At 40.1% G+C, this 15661-nt stretch overlaps 1 protein-coding gene and 1 pseudogene across 11 annotated transcripts in view; one reads left to right on the forward strand and one right to left on the reverse strand.

Moving 5' to 3' along the window:
• The window catches only part of PUM1 (pumilio RNA binding family member 1), a 121653-nt gene extending 113842 nt beyond the window's left edge, over nt 1–7811 (reverse strand). For all 11 annotated transcript variants that reach the window (XM_063103890.1, XM_063103889.1, XM_063103888.1 and 8 more), the window contains exons 1-2: nt 7715–7811; nt 3167–3540 (exon numbers count right to left, since the gene is read on the reverse strand). In XM_063103890.1, coding sequence (XP_062959960.1) covers nt 3167–3529 — 363 coding nt within the window. In that variant the 5' untranslated portion in view covers nt 3530–3540; nt 7715–7811. The remainder of the gene's footprint in view (nt 1–3166; nt 3541–7714) is intronic.
• A 616-nt stretch (nt 7812–8427) lies between these two features.
• LOC134384098 (DDB1- and CUL4-associated factor 16-like) lies at nt 8428–14900 on the forward strand (annotated as a pseudogene).
• The last annotated feature ends 761 nt before the right edge of the window (nt 14901–15661 follow it).

The raw sequence follows: 15661 nt of genomic DNA on the forward strand, positions 1-15661 counted from the left end.
TACCTAGTAACTAAGCTTCATTCAGTTTTTTACCTCTCAAAAAAGCATACTACCTCCTTCAAAGGACTGTTCTAAGGATTAATTGCAGCAAATACACAGTCCAGTGCCTACAATGTAAGTGCTCAATAAATGTTTCTGGCTGGCCGGTTAGCTCAGCTGGTTAGAGTGCAGCCTTATAACACCAAGGTCACAGGTTGAGATCACCATACCAGCCAGCCACAATCAATCAATCAATCAAAATAAATATTTCTATTATAATCAGTGATTCTCAACCTCCTTTCCACTCCGACCTTCCTGACAGAACAGACAACTTCTTCTTACCCCTCCTATCAATAACAATAGCTGATAAGGGCAGTTATTTTCCACCTAGAGATATGCCCCTCCACTCTTCCAATTACACCACACTCACCACCATTATGTCCAGGTGGCCTCTACATATTGCCATGTGTTTCCCAGCAGCACAGCTGAGATATAAAACCCACTCCTTTCAAAGTGTAAAACTGAAGAACTTCTGGTCTTCCCTCATTCAATCAACACAAAAATTTCACAATACCTCCTGGGAAAGGGGCATGAAAAACATAAGTCTCTGCCCTAGAATAGTTCAGTCCAGGAGGTGAGATCAACACCAAAACCAGTAAATTACAATACACTATAATAACTGTGGGAGAAGTAGTCTGTGTGTAGCCCACAACTGCAACATGCCAACTACCCTGAGTTCCCTAATGTTGTTCATTATATCATATGTCTGGCCCAAAAGAACTGTGTTGTGTTGATGAATGCCAGTTCCAAGTTGGGTCACTGGTTTAGGTCCCCTGGGTAGGGAACAGGTTTTGCCATTTAATATTAACTCAAGTGTGCTAACTGACCTGGATAAAACTGCTCAGTAAGTCAGATGTGATTCCTTATGATAGGCTTCAGCATAAGACAGAGGCCAGAGTAAGCCTTCAATAAACACTTGATGACTTGCACAGCACAACTAGATCTTAGATCTTAGTGCTCTGCCAAGAACTGACCTAGAATTTGATTTGCTCAACTAGCAAAGACAGGCTCGGCACTTGATTCTCCTTTCTGCTTTCACTCATCGGGCTATCATTAGGAAAGCCAACAAAGATTTTATGCACCTGTACTACAGATTTTAAAAAATCAACATTTAGGGCCGGCCCATGGCTCACTTGGGAGAGTGCAGTGCTGATAACACCAAGGCCACAGGTTCGGATCCTATATAGGGATGGCCAGTTCGCTCACTGGCTGAGCATGGTGCTGACAACACCAAGCCAAGGGTTAAGATACCCTTACCGGTCATCTTTAAAAAAAAAAAAAAAAAAAAAAAATCAACATTTATGACCTGTAAACAATATTTAGCCAAATAAGGCAGAGATTACAGGGTTTCCACTTTTACCCCTCACAGAGATGCTACCCAAATCAAATACCTCTTACCTTGATTTCTCTCTACATATACAGCTGCCTACAGTATACCACCTAGATAGTCTGCCTTCCCCTCAAACTCAACATTTGTACTACCAAATTTAATCAATCACCTTGTCCCCAAGCCAGACCCCCTCTGTACTCCATTTCCTTTATTACTTTATTTTGCCAGGGAGAAAGGATTTCTAATTCAATCACCAAATCCTGTGCATGTCTGAGTTCCAACCCCCTTTTCCACTGCTCATATCAGGTATGTTAGAGTAGTTATCCAATTACCACTAACTCTTACCCACTCCAATCCCTTGTTGCCAACTCCATCTTCCCAGAACATGACTGGTTAAGGCCATTCCATACCTACACACTCAAAAACCCTGCTGCCTACTGAATTAAAACCTTAGCCTGACATTCAATGCCCTTATCTTTGCAACCATGTCCTTTTTCCCCAATTTTATTTAAAAGCCAAAGGGTTAGGAACTCATGCATCCAATAAATTTCTTCTGAAGCTCTAGGATATGTTAAATTCTAGGGACTGGAATATGAAATAAATAAAATTTGATTCCCATCTCTAAGACTCCAAGCAAACAGGATGCAAATACAGTGCCTTAAGTAATAGGTATATAATAAAAAGTTTCCTAAGTGCACAGGAAAAAGCTCCTTTATATTTCTTATATAATATTTCATATATTCCCTTATATTTCTTGGCATCCCTCACCTACACATTCTTATGAGGCAGCACTGACACTGAAGATTCTGCCAATAAAGCAGAGACCTATGATCAATGGTCTCGATAAATTTCTGTTGAATAAGAGGATAAATTCTATTTGTTTCTACCACGGTAAAAAATGATGGTACACAGCCCTTTTTAGAGGGGTCAGGGGAAGCATAACTGAGAATTCAGACTTGCAAGTGTGCTTATGCCTAATTGTTTCTGAAGCAGAATAGAAGCACTAGAGGCCTAGTGAAAGATGTCAGCTTTTGGTTTTTGTTTGCTTGTTTGTTAATCAGTACTCAGATTGGCATATGAACCTCTGCAAATTCAACCTATACCCAACTTTAAAGAACAGTCTGATCAGAACAGTCTAATCTTTTCGTCACTATCAGGAAGTCAGGAAACTCAGATAAAGCTAAACTCTCTTCTCAGTAAAATATACTATGATTCCAGCTATGGTTTTGGATCAATAAGATAAAACATGTTAAAATGAACCAAAACCAAACAAGTTCTTAGAACAAGACACAGACAGTTAAAATATAAAAATCAAAACCACTCCTCTCTGACACAAAACATTAGTTAAGTCCCATTTCAAATAAATTTCACTTGAGCAGCTGATTTGTTATCAAGTTCCCACTACTTTCAACTATAACTTCAAAAACAAGTTACCTAACACAAAAGATTCTAAGATATGTATTTGTCCTATAAACAGACAAAAGAAACAGTTCTTTAAAGTATATGTCAATGGGAAAAAAAATATTCTTTCTTAAAAAAGTATTCATAGCAATACACGGTGCACATTAAAACAACCTTGTTTTTTTTAATGAATTGGTAATTTACTATTTAGCACCAGAATGATAAATGATCCAGTAACAAATATCACAAAAATCATCCTTTAAAACAAGTGACTGTTTAGTTTAGACCAAACTAAATTAGGAATTTAAGCTTTTAAAGACATTCACTGAAAGCAGATGTCCTAAGTGGACAGTGATTATAAAGAGTTTCAAAGCTGAAATAGTGAACTTTTTTTACCTGATGTTCTGCATGAATGTTATCCCCAGTAGGCCATCGATGTTTGCTATTATTATAGCCGCCTCCACCACTTCCGCCTCCCCCAAGCTGCTCACCATGCTGCCTCTGAAAGAAGTAGTCCACCATAGCGTCGTCCTGGGAACGGCCTGCAACTCCTATGGATCCTGGGACAGGGCTGGAGTGTGTTCCAGCTGCAAGAGCCTGATTTGCAGCTGGCTGTGGCTGCGCTTGCGACCCTGTTCCAGATGTCAAAACAACAGGCATGTTGGGATTAGCTGGTTCTTGAGGATGATGTTTCAGGTGGGGGCTGAAAGAGTCCTGCCAAAGCACTGCTTTTCTCTTCAAGACACATGCAACGCTCATTCCACCAACACCTAAGGAAAAACATGTTACAAATACTTAATATTTGCATTTTTTAAAGCATAACTTGACTTATACCAAGATAAAAATATAAACCATGTCTTCTGCAATACAATCATGTTTGATCGTTTCTACCAAGCAGCTAAATGTTTTATAATATATACACAATTTCCTAAACTGAGCCCTCCATTTTTAAGTTGCCTAGTCTCTGTGTATGGAAATAAATGTTGTTGATGGCAGGCATTCTGACAAGGTATTGAGATCAGTACTCAATACTACAACTATACAAGGGAAGCTTATGTTACCAAAAGGTTACCAAATCAGACTTCAATTAATGGCTTCTCCACTCAACTTATTTGCACCTTAAACTAACTGTGACAGTTTTTAAATGAACAAGAGCTTTTGAAAATGTCACAACTTTACAGCTGCAGCAGACATATGCCAGTAACCAGACAAAAACCCAATCCCATATATGATTAGCAATGGCTCAGATTGCTTGAAAAGACTCTTTAAAATGTCCAATATATTTATAGGATACTTCTTGAAGAAACAAAACCATCTGACCAAGGACAGCAAAAAAATGTTCTTAGCCTAAACCCTCCCCTCAGCTGCTGTTGATGGGGAAAAAAAAATCTTAAATTTTACCAATAATTTACAATTATAATTATAATCACATTATTCTTCCATTACTGCTTCCACTTCTACAAACAGGATGAGATCAAACCATATTCGAACACTTTACTAGTGTAGAAAGAAAGCCTCACTATAAAAAACCAGAGGCCTCAGAGTAATAGTGTAACAAATATATCACAGACATTACCTTATCACAAAAACACTGAAAGGTAAGGATTATTACCCCTATTTTACAAATGAAAACACTAAGTTATGTGATATTTCCAAGGCCAGTCAGCTACTGAGTATCAGAGAAGGGACTCAAACCTCAATCTGTTTTGCACCCAAGATGAGTTCTTTCTACCAACCCCTTGTTACTTCCCAGTAAACAGTATCTCTCATTTGTATCTTCTACTCTTGTCTAGAAGATGAAAGAATCCCTGAAATGTTACTATGAAACATTACTATTTCAGTTCCTTAAAATCAAAAACTATATTTGTACATAAGGTAGAACACTTGTCAGCCTGTGGGTGCAAAAAAAAAAAAAAAAGCTACAAAGTAAAAAATCAGTTTCCAATTAGGACACACCTGTCCACAGCCACTAGCATCTAATTTCAAGGCTATCAACCTAACAGTCCACTGTTACAAATCCTTCTCTCCCAAGCCCAACTGCAACATTTAAAAAACAGACTTATGAGAATCTATTGTCTCTCTTTATTAAACAGTTAAACCTCCTGATAAAGTAGCAATCGTTCCTCACAACTAATTCATGTTTTGAAGCCAGAATAAGAAGACACAACGGAATTTCTAATTTGTTCAAAGCCCAATTTGGAAATACCTATTCTAGGTTAATAATTCTAATATATTAGAATTTTACCAGAGTACTGGAGTAGTCTAGCCTTCTAGATTTCAGTATCTGCTTTCATGAATAAAATCCTGTCCATGCTCAAGTACCAAAACCAAGGGCTGGCCGCTTAGTTCAGTTGGTACAGCGCAGCCTTATAAACCCCAAGGTCACAGGTTCGGATCCCCATACCTGCCAGCCACCAAAAACAAGTTATCAAAACCAGAAAGTCATAGCTGTGTTTCACCTTCGGTCTTTGCAAAGCACAAACCAGCCTAACACCTTTCTGCTTGATTTCCAAAAGAACTCATTACCCTCCTATTACCAATACTGGACAGTCCCATTTTCTTCTACAACAAAATCTGAATCTAACAATCTTTGTTCTAGAGCAGGCCATGAATCCCAAAACCCAAGTTTTGCCATTAAACTAACAACCTCTCTCAGCCTATTTCCACAGCTAGAAAATGAGAGAAATCCTTTCTCTATGCCTCACAACGTTTCCTGTTTTTTAAAAATCAAAATAAAATAACAGATATAAAAGTTTCTGGTAAATTTAAAGTCATCACACTGAAGACCACCAGTTAATAAGGCTAGGGAGCTCCAATCCCTAAAAGAATTCCTAAAGTAACAAATGCAATCTTTTCTGAAATGAAATAAAAGACCTGTCAAAATAGCTATCTAACAACGAATTTCCATATGAAAAAGTTTACCACTGAGACACACTGAACACAACTTCATTCTAAAAAAAGGAATGGGTGGAGGGGAGATTCCTATAAAAATGTTCAAACAAAACAATTGGCTTTTGTAAAGCTATCTGTATGCCCAGAGACTTCCTGCTTTACCTAATGAGGCAAGGCAGTTTCTCAGACAAGAAAAAACCTGGCAGAAGGGACAGTTTAAAAGTAAGCAAATACCTAAGCAATTAACATCTGTCCTCAGAAGTTTTGTAATATGTTGGCAACTACAGCACAAAAATTAAGAACTCAGTCACCTAAATATCAGAAAACATTTAAATTGTTGATACCTTCTAGGGAACTCTCAAAGCTCACTACAAAGTTAAGTGTGGCATTTGAAATGTGGTTTTTTACAAAAGACATTATAAAAGTAAGTATTCGCATTTTAAGTAACGAACATTAAGTGCTGATTCTAGCTACTTTTCCACAGCTTTCAAACCGTTTATGTTAAGGTGTTTTGTTGTAGTTGTTATTTATTTGTTTTAATTCAAACAAAGGAACACAGTTTAATCTATCTCCATAGCTCACCTTTTACTAAAATGCTTAGTGGTTTAAAAGGTGTTTATTTTTACCACACTGAACAAACATTCTGTGGTCATAAATTTATTTTAAAGCAGTTCATCTCAAACCCAAACTAAACAAATTCAAATTTCAAAACGCGGTGGCCTTGGACAAAATGAACTCAACTGTGGCTACGGCAAAACAGTAACTCACAATTCAGAATCTCATGAGTATTTCCCAAAAATTAAGATAAAGAATCTACAGCCCCCAAGAATGTTTTACTAAGTTAAAATTAGCAATGGGTCAAAATGTTTATTTTGCTTACTAAAACTGCATCGGAAGCCGCATATCTTGGGGGAGACTTGTCTTGGTGACTTTTTAAGTGTTTTCATAAAACAAACAAAATGCTTAAACCTACAAACCTATTGTTTCAGAAGTAACTAACTTTAAAACAGAACCCAAAAAGCCTCATAAAATCTTATTCTGAATAATCCCAGTAATAGGAAGTAAGCAAAACGAAGTGTTTTCTTAACTGAACAATGGAGGGTAACGATCCTTCAAGTTATGGGAGGGATAAAACCTTCCCTAGTAATGTGATGTGTGGTTTGGGGGGGGTTGTTTTATGTTGTTGGGCGGGGTGGGCTACAGGGCAGGGGGAAAAAGTTGCAGGAGCGTCTTCTCCACTTGACGTGGGAGTGGTACTGACAAGTAAAACAAATGATCTATGTTTACCAAGCACGTTTTTGAGGGCTAAAACTATCTAATACTGTATATCTAGATGTTTTTCCTACTATCAAGAAGTGAACCCCTCTTCGAGTTGAGGGAGACACACACCAACAGACGGGAGGCTCAAAGAGGAAGAACCCACCCAAAACACAAGCTCTCACGGAAACAAAAGGCCACAAGCACCCAGGAGCCTAAAAAGCGATCTGAAACTTCCTGGTCGCCACTTCTCGACATTTAAGGCTCCCAAAGTTCCCCCACGGTGGGTCTCGCCTGTGGAAAAGGGCTCCAGTTGCTTCTACAGCGATTGATTGTTTCTCCTCCTTCGGCGCTACCACGGCAGCTCAAGAAGTCGAAGAGATCAAGGGTGGCACAGAATCACACACTTCATGGCCACACAGAAGGTTCAGGGCTTCGCAAACCCATCAAAAAAAGAAACCCGAATGGCAACATCAATCTTCGGGGGTTCCCAACAGGGCCGAGCAGAAATGTGGAGAAACGTCTATGCCCCGGGCCCGGGCCTAAGCCCCCCGCATTTTCCTCGCTGCGACCCCGCTCCCCACCCCCTCCCTCCTTTGATAACAATAGGGGCCTTGCTGCTGACTCCAAAACATGTACGAGGAACAGCGAGTGAGAAGCCTCAGCCAGGGCCCCGGCGGCTTTTCCAAAGCCCTTCTCACCCCCCCAGCGGCTCTCCAACACCAATACGAAAGTACAATCTGCTCGCTGGGGGTCCAGGGCAGCGTTTGGGGTCGGCGGGGTGCGGATACTCACGGGCGGAGCGGTAGGATGAAGATGGATTTGAGCCCCCCGATCTTCTCTCTCCGGCGCTCTCGCTCCCCCTTACCTTTCACTCCGACAACATGGCGGCCCACTGGGGACTGGGCTGGCGCTGTGCATCATGGGATAGACTCTGGCCCCGGCTCCGGTGGTGGCAGCGGCATGTGCGGAGAAGGCTGGCGGCTCTGGAACAGGTTGCCTGGTTGCCATGACAACCCAGGGCCTGCGTGAACTCGGGAAACTCGCAGGCAACACAACCGCTGCGCGCGCGAGTGGCCGCCCGCTGGGCGAGCGCGCGCCGCCGAGGGCAGGAGGCGCGCGCCCGCGGGCCCTCACCTGAGCGCGCACGGTGCGCGCGGCGCCCGGCTCCGCGCCGCACAGGGCTGGGCACGCGGGTGGGACCAGCGACGGTCACCGGAGGCTTGGGCGGGGCCCCGCTCGTGCCCGGGTGATAGCGGCCTGCAGCGTTCGCTCTGGCCTTAGAGCTGCTGGGTTCAGACCCCTTGACTGCAGCTTTCTAGCTCTGTGGCTTTAATTCAATCTACCTGCCTCTGTTTCCCCATCTGTAAAATGAAAAAGAAAATGCTAATAACTCCTTAACGGAATGGCCGTGAGGATGAAGTGGAGTAATACATGTAAAGTGCTTAGTACAGTACCTGGGATTTGTAAGCAGGACCACGACATAATTTGCGAAGGTCCGGGACGAAATGAAAATGTGTAGCCCCTTGTTCATAAATTATTACGAATTTCCCGATGGAGACGGCAGAACAGTAGACCAAGAACATGAAGCCAACGCTGCTTGTGAGCAGTCAATGTTAATGTTAGCTGTTGTCATTCTGTCCAGTTTCAGAAATGAATGGAAATGAGGCCATTTGAGGAAAGTGACTTTTCAGATCACTAGTATTTAATAAGATATATTTATACTATATCAAATTAACTCAAGATGAATCGAAAATGTAGGAAAGCCACAATACTGTAAAAAACAAGAATATATTTGGGGGTGGGGGACGCTCTGTAACTGGAGGAGGAAAAATGTTTATAATCATGTATCAATAGATCATAAAGAAAAAGAAGGAACGAAATCTAAACATCTGTGCAAGAAGAGATGTCATCAACGAAATAAAACAAATGAGAAAATAGCTTTAAAATATTTGCAATGTACAAGGTGGGTAAATGGTTAGTTGTCATGATAAATATGGAGCTTCTATAATCAGTTTTTAAAAATCCAAAGATAGATAAAGAAATAACAAAATCACAAATGACCAACAAACATATAACTAGCCTGGTGCTGAGGGACGAAGTGGGAATGGATATGGGGTTTCTTTTGGGGGGTGTTGAAAAAGTTTTAAAATTAGATTGTGATGATGATTGCAAAACTCTGTAAATATGCTAAAACCACAGAACCATAAACTTTAAATGAGTAATTTTTATAGTATGTGAAATATACCTCAAAGCTGTAAAAGATGAGAAAAATAACTAAAAGCAACTTTGAAATATAATATTTTCATAAGTTAAATACTAAAACAATTGTTAACATCATGTTTTGCCAAGTGTGTGAGAAAATCAGCACTCATTGTTTGAGCATATTTTAGTTTTATTTTTTTAAAAAGAATGTTACTTTTGTCATTTTTGTTTTAAAAAATGAGTTTGCCAAATCAATAGCTGCCAAAACAATAAAATAAAATAAATATAAGTGAGATTTTCATTTCTGAACAAGACTTGGAAGTTAAAGACTCTGAACTCTCTAGGGCCGGCCTGTGGCTCACTTGGGAGAGTGTGGTGCTGATGACACCAAGGCCACAGGTTCGGATCCCCATATAGGGATGGCTGGGTTAGCTCACTTGGGAGAGTGTGGTGTTGGCAACACCAAGTCAAGGGTTAAGATCCCCTTACCTGTCATCTTTTTTTTTTTTAATGTTTTTTTAAGGTTCTGAACTCTGCCACTTCCTGGTTGAGTGACCTTGAGCAAGTCTCTGACTCTCAGCTCTCTCATCTGTGAAATAAGGATATCAATACTCTTCTCACAGGGTAGTTATGATGGTTAAATGAACTAAAATACGTAGTGTCTAATACAGAATTAGTACTACAATAAAATAACTTGTAGTTGTGGTCTTGTAGTCACTTCTGAATCCCGAGACCAACTTAGGGCAGGTCGTACAGTAATTGCTCATTAAATGTTTGTTACATGAGTGAATTCAGCAGCTATTTACAGTGTCAACACTCGAATTTAACAACCCTATAAGTAATATGTTGTATTTAGAGATCCAGCTCTAGAACCAGACCAGAAATTACTTACTTAACTTCTCTGAGCCTCCATTTTCTCCCCTGTAACATGGAGTTATTACAACAGAACTAAATGAAATAAAGCAGATGAAGTGTTTAGCCCCATGGGGCCAGGCAGGACCCTGCAAAGTGCTAGGTAGCCATAATAGGAAAACATGCAGTAGGAAACATAGCAGGCATGAGAAAGTTACAAACTTTTCAGAATCTTACCAGGCTCTGTGTTCCATGATTTCATTATAAGATTCGTGACTAACTCCTTAGTTTTAACTTCAGCTTGTATTCCTCAGGCATACAGATTCTAATGTCAGTTTAGCCACAGCCATGTGGAACCAGCCTTCAGGCCCCTCCCCAGACAAATAATGCAATTCCTACAGAATACTTGTCACCCATCCCTGACCTTTCTTAAGGAATTGCTTTCAAAGGACCTGAAGCCACTTCCCAGCCTCAAATATAACCCTATCAGAGCATTGCCTCCAGCAAACTCATGAGACTGTAATGTTATCAAATGCTTACCTGTGTGCCATGCCCTGTGCTGAGACTTGTATATTAAATTATTTCATTTTAGACTCCCAAAATATCTCTATGACATTGACAACATTATTATTCCCGATTAAAGATGAGAAAACAGAGGCTTGGAGAAGTTAAGGAACTGGATTAGCATTTCCAAACTTGTTGTCTAACTAAGCCTATTTGCTGAGAGTTATCTGGGCAAAATTATGTCAAAATCATGCCTAAAACTTGGAAATTTTCACAATTCATCTAGTTAAATGCATATGTAATGAATAATATCATCAATTTGGGAAGTTTTATGAAACCTAAAATTCTAATCAAGCTGACTTGGGGAGAGGATTAGGATGGATTTAAGAAGGACATTTAATCTAATCAAGAGAAACTTAATCCATTCCACTGTAACCGAATCAGAGAAGGATCTACAGAGATCTCAAAACAGAAACTTTAAGTGAAGACCATTCAAAAGGCTGAAGACCATTCAGCCTTGGTTCAGGAATTTCAAATGTTACCTCTTCCTTCCTAAGGTAAGAGGTTCCCAAAGTATGGTCTGAAGTTTATTGTTGAGTTGGCCAACCTGACCATGCCAACAGCTGAGTACAAGTTCCAGAACGGAAAAATGCTTTCATTCTCTCTTACAACCAACTGTTGTTCGCTAGTAAAGTCACTATAATGTGGCATTTGTAAACTGAATGTAAAGTCAGTATTTTGGATCCTCCAATTTTCTGGAAGGATATTTTGTTATCAGTGTTGATTTGAATTGCTTTCTCAACTGTGTTACATTGTATTTTTGTATATTTGTAGAATCTCCCTTGGCTGGCACTTCATTGTTTTGGTGCTTGGGTAATTGCTACACAGTTTGCATTTCCATTGTCATTTTGTTTCTTAGCGGATCATGGCTATTAGAGTGCTTTTCCCATAGGAAGATAGGAGTGAGGGAGGGTCTGGGCTTCCAGTATTGGTGACTAGGTAATTCTGACCAACCCTCCCACTGAAGAAAACTAATAAAACTGAAAAAATATAAAAATCTCTGCTTATTATTAATAGAAAGCTAACATGTTAGTGAAGCATTATTGAGCCAGGATCTAGGAAAGGAAAGAAACTGTAGTATGTGAGCCCCACATTTAGAACTACTTTTCCAGGTGAGGCATTTCCTAAGAAACAGCTAAAAGGATGAATGAATGGTGTTTTTAACAGCCTTGAATAGTCAGGAGAACAGAGACTGGAGTCCAGAACCTGCTAAGAGAGAGAACGCCTAGTGAACAACTTTCACTTTGAGTTGGGATACCGAAGGATTGCACCGTAAAAGTAAAGGTGAGTAGTGTAGATGAACAGGCATCACAACTAAGCTTCAGGCAATCTCAATCCCTGAAATTGCATGCTCAGAGTGCCAGTGCCTTTAGATACCTGACAGAAAATAATCCTCTCTGGATAAAGATATTATCATATTAGGCCTCAAATTATTTCTATGAACAATTATGCAAATACAACATTTGGTCCACAAAAACAATCACACATACTAGAAGACACAATAACATGAACAAGACCCAGCAGAAACAATAGACAATTGAAAAGGACCCCAAGAACCACAGATATTGGACTTATTGGATTGTTCATTATGTTCAGGAAAATAAATAGGTGATGGATAATTTTAGCAGAAAAGTAGAAAAAATGCAAACAAGCAAATATAAATTATTTGGGGGGGGTGACAAATTTTTTTATTTTTTATTTTAATTTTTTTCGTGCTGGCCAGGATGGGTGATCCAAACCCGTGACCTTGGTGTTACAACACTGCACTCTAACCAAATAGAAATCCTCTAACTTAAAAATATAACCCAATGGATTAGGCTTAACAGCAGATTCAATACTGATAAAGAGAGAATAAATAAATTTAGAGATTGGTCAGAGAAAATATCCAGAATAAAACATAAAGGGGGACTGCCAAGTTAGCTCAGTTGGTTAGAGTGCAGTATTATAACACCAAGGTCAAGGGTTCATATCCCCATACCACCCAATATCCAAAAAATAAAATAAAGAGACAAGGGGTCGGCCTGTGGCTCACTCGGGAGAGAGCAGTGCTGATAGCACCAAGGCCACAGGTTCACATCCCTATATGGGGATGGCCGGTTGACTCACTTGGGAGAGTGTGGTGCTGACAACACCAAGTCAAGGGTTAAGATCCCCTTACCAGTCATCTTTTTTTAAAATAAATAAATAAATAAAGAGACAAAAGGATAGAAAAGAGAGAAAGGAGAAGGAGTAATAGAGGAGAGGATGAATCAGTTTAATGTACAGGAAAACCAGAAGGAGAGGAAGGAAAGAATGAGACAGAAGATATAATTGACAGGAATGAGCTAATTTTCCAAAACTAATGAAAAAATGAGGCCATGGATTTGAGAAACTCCTTGCATTCTAAGCAAGAAACCCCAGGAAAATTAAGACTGGTATGTGGGTGAGGGTTGAGGAGACGGTGGCTGTTCCTTCAGCCATCCTCAAGTGACATTGGGTCAAATCAGGGCAGTGCAAAATCCGTGATGAATACAGAATGAAAGCAAACCCAATACATGCAAGAGATGGGGGAAGTAAGGTGGATTGTTGGCAAGAGAAAGATGGCAAAAAGGAAGAAAAGCTAATACCAAAGGAAAAGAGAAATTAGAGAGTTCATTATTAAAATCCCAGAACTAAAATTCTTGACAATACAATCATAAAGGGTCTCAGGGAGGAATTCAATGGCACATGAGAAAGATACAAAAGTACTTGTTTGGGGCATTGGCTCAGCCAGAAGTGGTGTCAGCAGGGAGAGCGAGCAGAGCAGCTGTGTGACAGTCGGGACAGAGATGGTGGCAGTAGGCCTAGTGGGGTCCTGCATCTGGGCTGGAAAGAAGAAAGGATCCTCCTTGGCATATATAAAATTGGTCATATGCCCACAACCTCTGAGGTCCCAGCAAGAGTCCTAACATCTAGCAACTGTACCACCACGACAGGCCCCCTAAAACTAATCCCAGCAAGCATATCTAAAGGTTAAGGCTACTTTTCCAGATAGTCCAATAGCTAAGTCATGTTTCCAAGGACATTTGCATCACCTATGGAAAACATCGTATTCTTGCACACCAAATGTCCTTGACAGCTCACCTCATCTCCCCTGCTGCAGAAATATTGCTGCACCCACAGACACCCAAGGCAACTACTGAACTTCTTTTCATTACCAAATAGGTGTAATATCACTGCCAACAAAACACAGTGCACAAAATGTCTCTTCACAATATCACTACCGATTGAGACCATGCTAAGAAAATCAGCTTGCCTAAATGAAGACTCTTTCCCTTCTTGGGTAGTCAGGATTTGAAGGAGTTACTCTGTGACCTATGCCACTGGTGAGTGACTAACAGTTACACACTGAACTCATCCTGAGAACTGAGATGTTCTTCTTTGTAAGTGAAGAATATGCAACATGATCTTGAAGAACTGCACAGTGGTACAGGCCAGAAGCATATTTTGTGTGTATAATGGACTGAGAGACAAATAAATCTTGGTGAAAGGATTTTTCATCTCTTGGTGTTTTTTTGTTTGTTTGTTTGTTTGTTTGTTTGTTTTTTGTGGCAGTGGCAGGTGCAGGGATTGAACCCTGGACATTGGTGTTATCAGCACCATGCTCTAACCAATCTTGTTTCTATTGCAAATGTTAGTCAGTGTTCTGCTGGCTTACATTGTTACCTTTTTCTGATTCCTTACTCAGTTTTATTCTAGTGGGTACCAGATATCCCTCTCTTGACCCCTTATCAGAATCAGAAAGCGAGGAAGAAGAAAAGATTGGCTACCTAAATAACAGTTCTGGGGAAGAATGAGATTCCTCCAAAGAAGAAGACACCAGGGTATCCAACTTAACACCTCTTGAGAGTCTTGCTTGGCAGGTTAAGTGTCTTTTAAAATATTCCCATCAAACCTTTAAATACTAATCCCTTGTTCTATCATGCTAATTTCTTGCACCCAAGCAAGCACACTGGTCCATATACTTTCAGAGATAGGTCTAAGACTCTTCCATTGCTCCCACTGTGTCGCCAAACTACAACCAATTCCTGAGTGGCCCCCTCTGGCCTTTCGTGGAATCCCACCTTTTCAAAAGCCACTTACAAGTGCCAGCCGGCTCTCTAGGGATCATGCCACTCCGAATGGAGCACTGCAATTTACCACCAAACAGTTAAGTCGAATATCGGGTAGAGCCACTCCCATACCTGAATCTAAAACAGATCCCTAATGCATGTGTTTCTGGTTGTTGTTGTAGGTGGATAACTAAAATAGTTAAGGAAATAACTCACATCGACCCATCAACACTATTTACTCCCACACTGACTTCCAAAAGGCATTTAAACTCCTGACTTCAACACCATAAAGATCCACCATTTGCTCTGATATCCATGATGTTGCTAATTGAGAAAGGGGTACAGAGTTAATCATCACACAGCCCACAGCTGAGAAATTAATGTCTTCCCAACCAAACTATGCCATGCCCTGGAAAGTCAAAGTACTATCAAGTACTGAATATATACCCAAGGATTCTATAACTCCACTGCAGAAAACGTGCACTGTGAGTATACCCTTTGACAAATGCTATGGATAAAATGAGAACTTCAATGGAGAATTAGTCAAAAGAGACCATGTTACAAAACATAAGTTGAATACTCTCCACCCACAGTTCTCCTCTGTCAACCCCTCCATCCCCGATCCACTCTGCCTATCTGAATGGACTTTAACTAAACACCTAATTTTTAAAAAGCTGCTTTTTTAAGGAATGATTTCTTCCATAATGTATACATATTTTATTTACTTATATATTTTTGGCCGTTGGCTGGTTCAAGGATCCAAACACTTGACTTTCGCATTATAACATCATGCTCTAACCAACTGAGCTAACCAGCCAGCCCTATGTACCTGATTTTTAATGGGAAGGAAAAAGTAGACCATGACCCCTTTTGTTACCCAACCTTCAGAACAGCCATGTGGAAAGCAAAAAGTTGGCTACCCGAATAGTACCTTTCTAAGTTTATTCTCTGACATTCATTTCTAAGAAGACAGTTGAATTAAATTGGATAACTATACATAGCAAAATAGTAGGAATATGGATTTCTATCCCAGCTTTTATATAGATATGCC

This window comes from Cynocephalus volans, chromosome 8 (genome assembly GCF_027409185.1).
Source record: "Cynocephalus volans isolate mCynVol1 chromosome 8, mCynVol1.pri, whole genome shotgun sequence".
NCBI classification, from domain to species: Eukaryota; Metazoa; Chordata; class Mammalia; order Dermoptera; family Cynocephalidae; genus Cynocephalus; species Cynocephalus volans.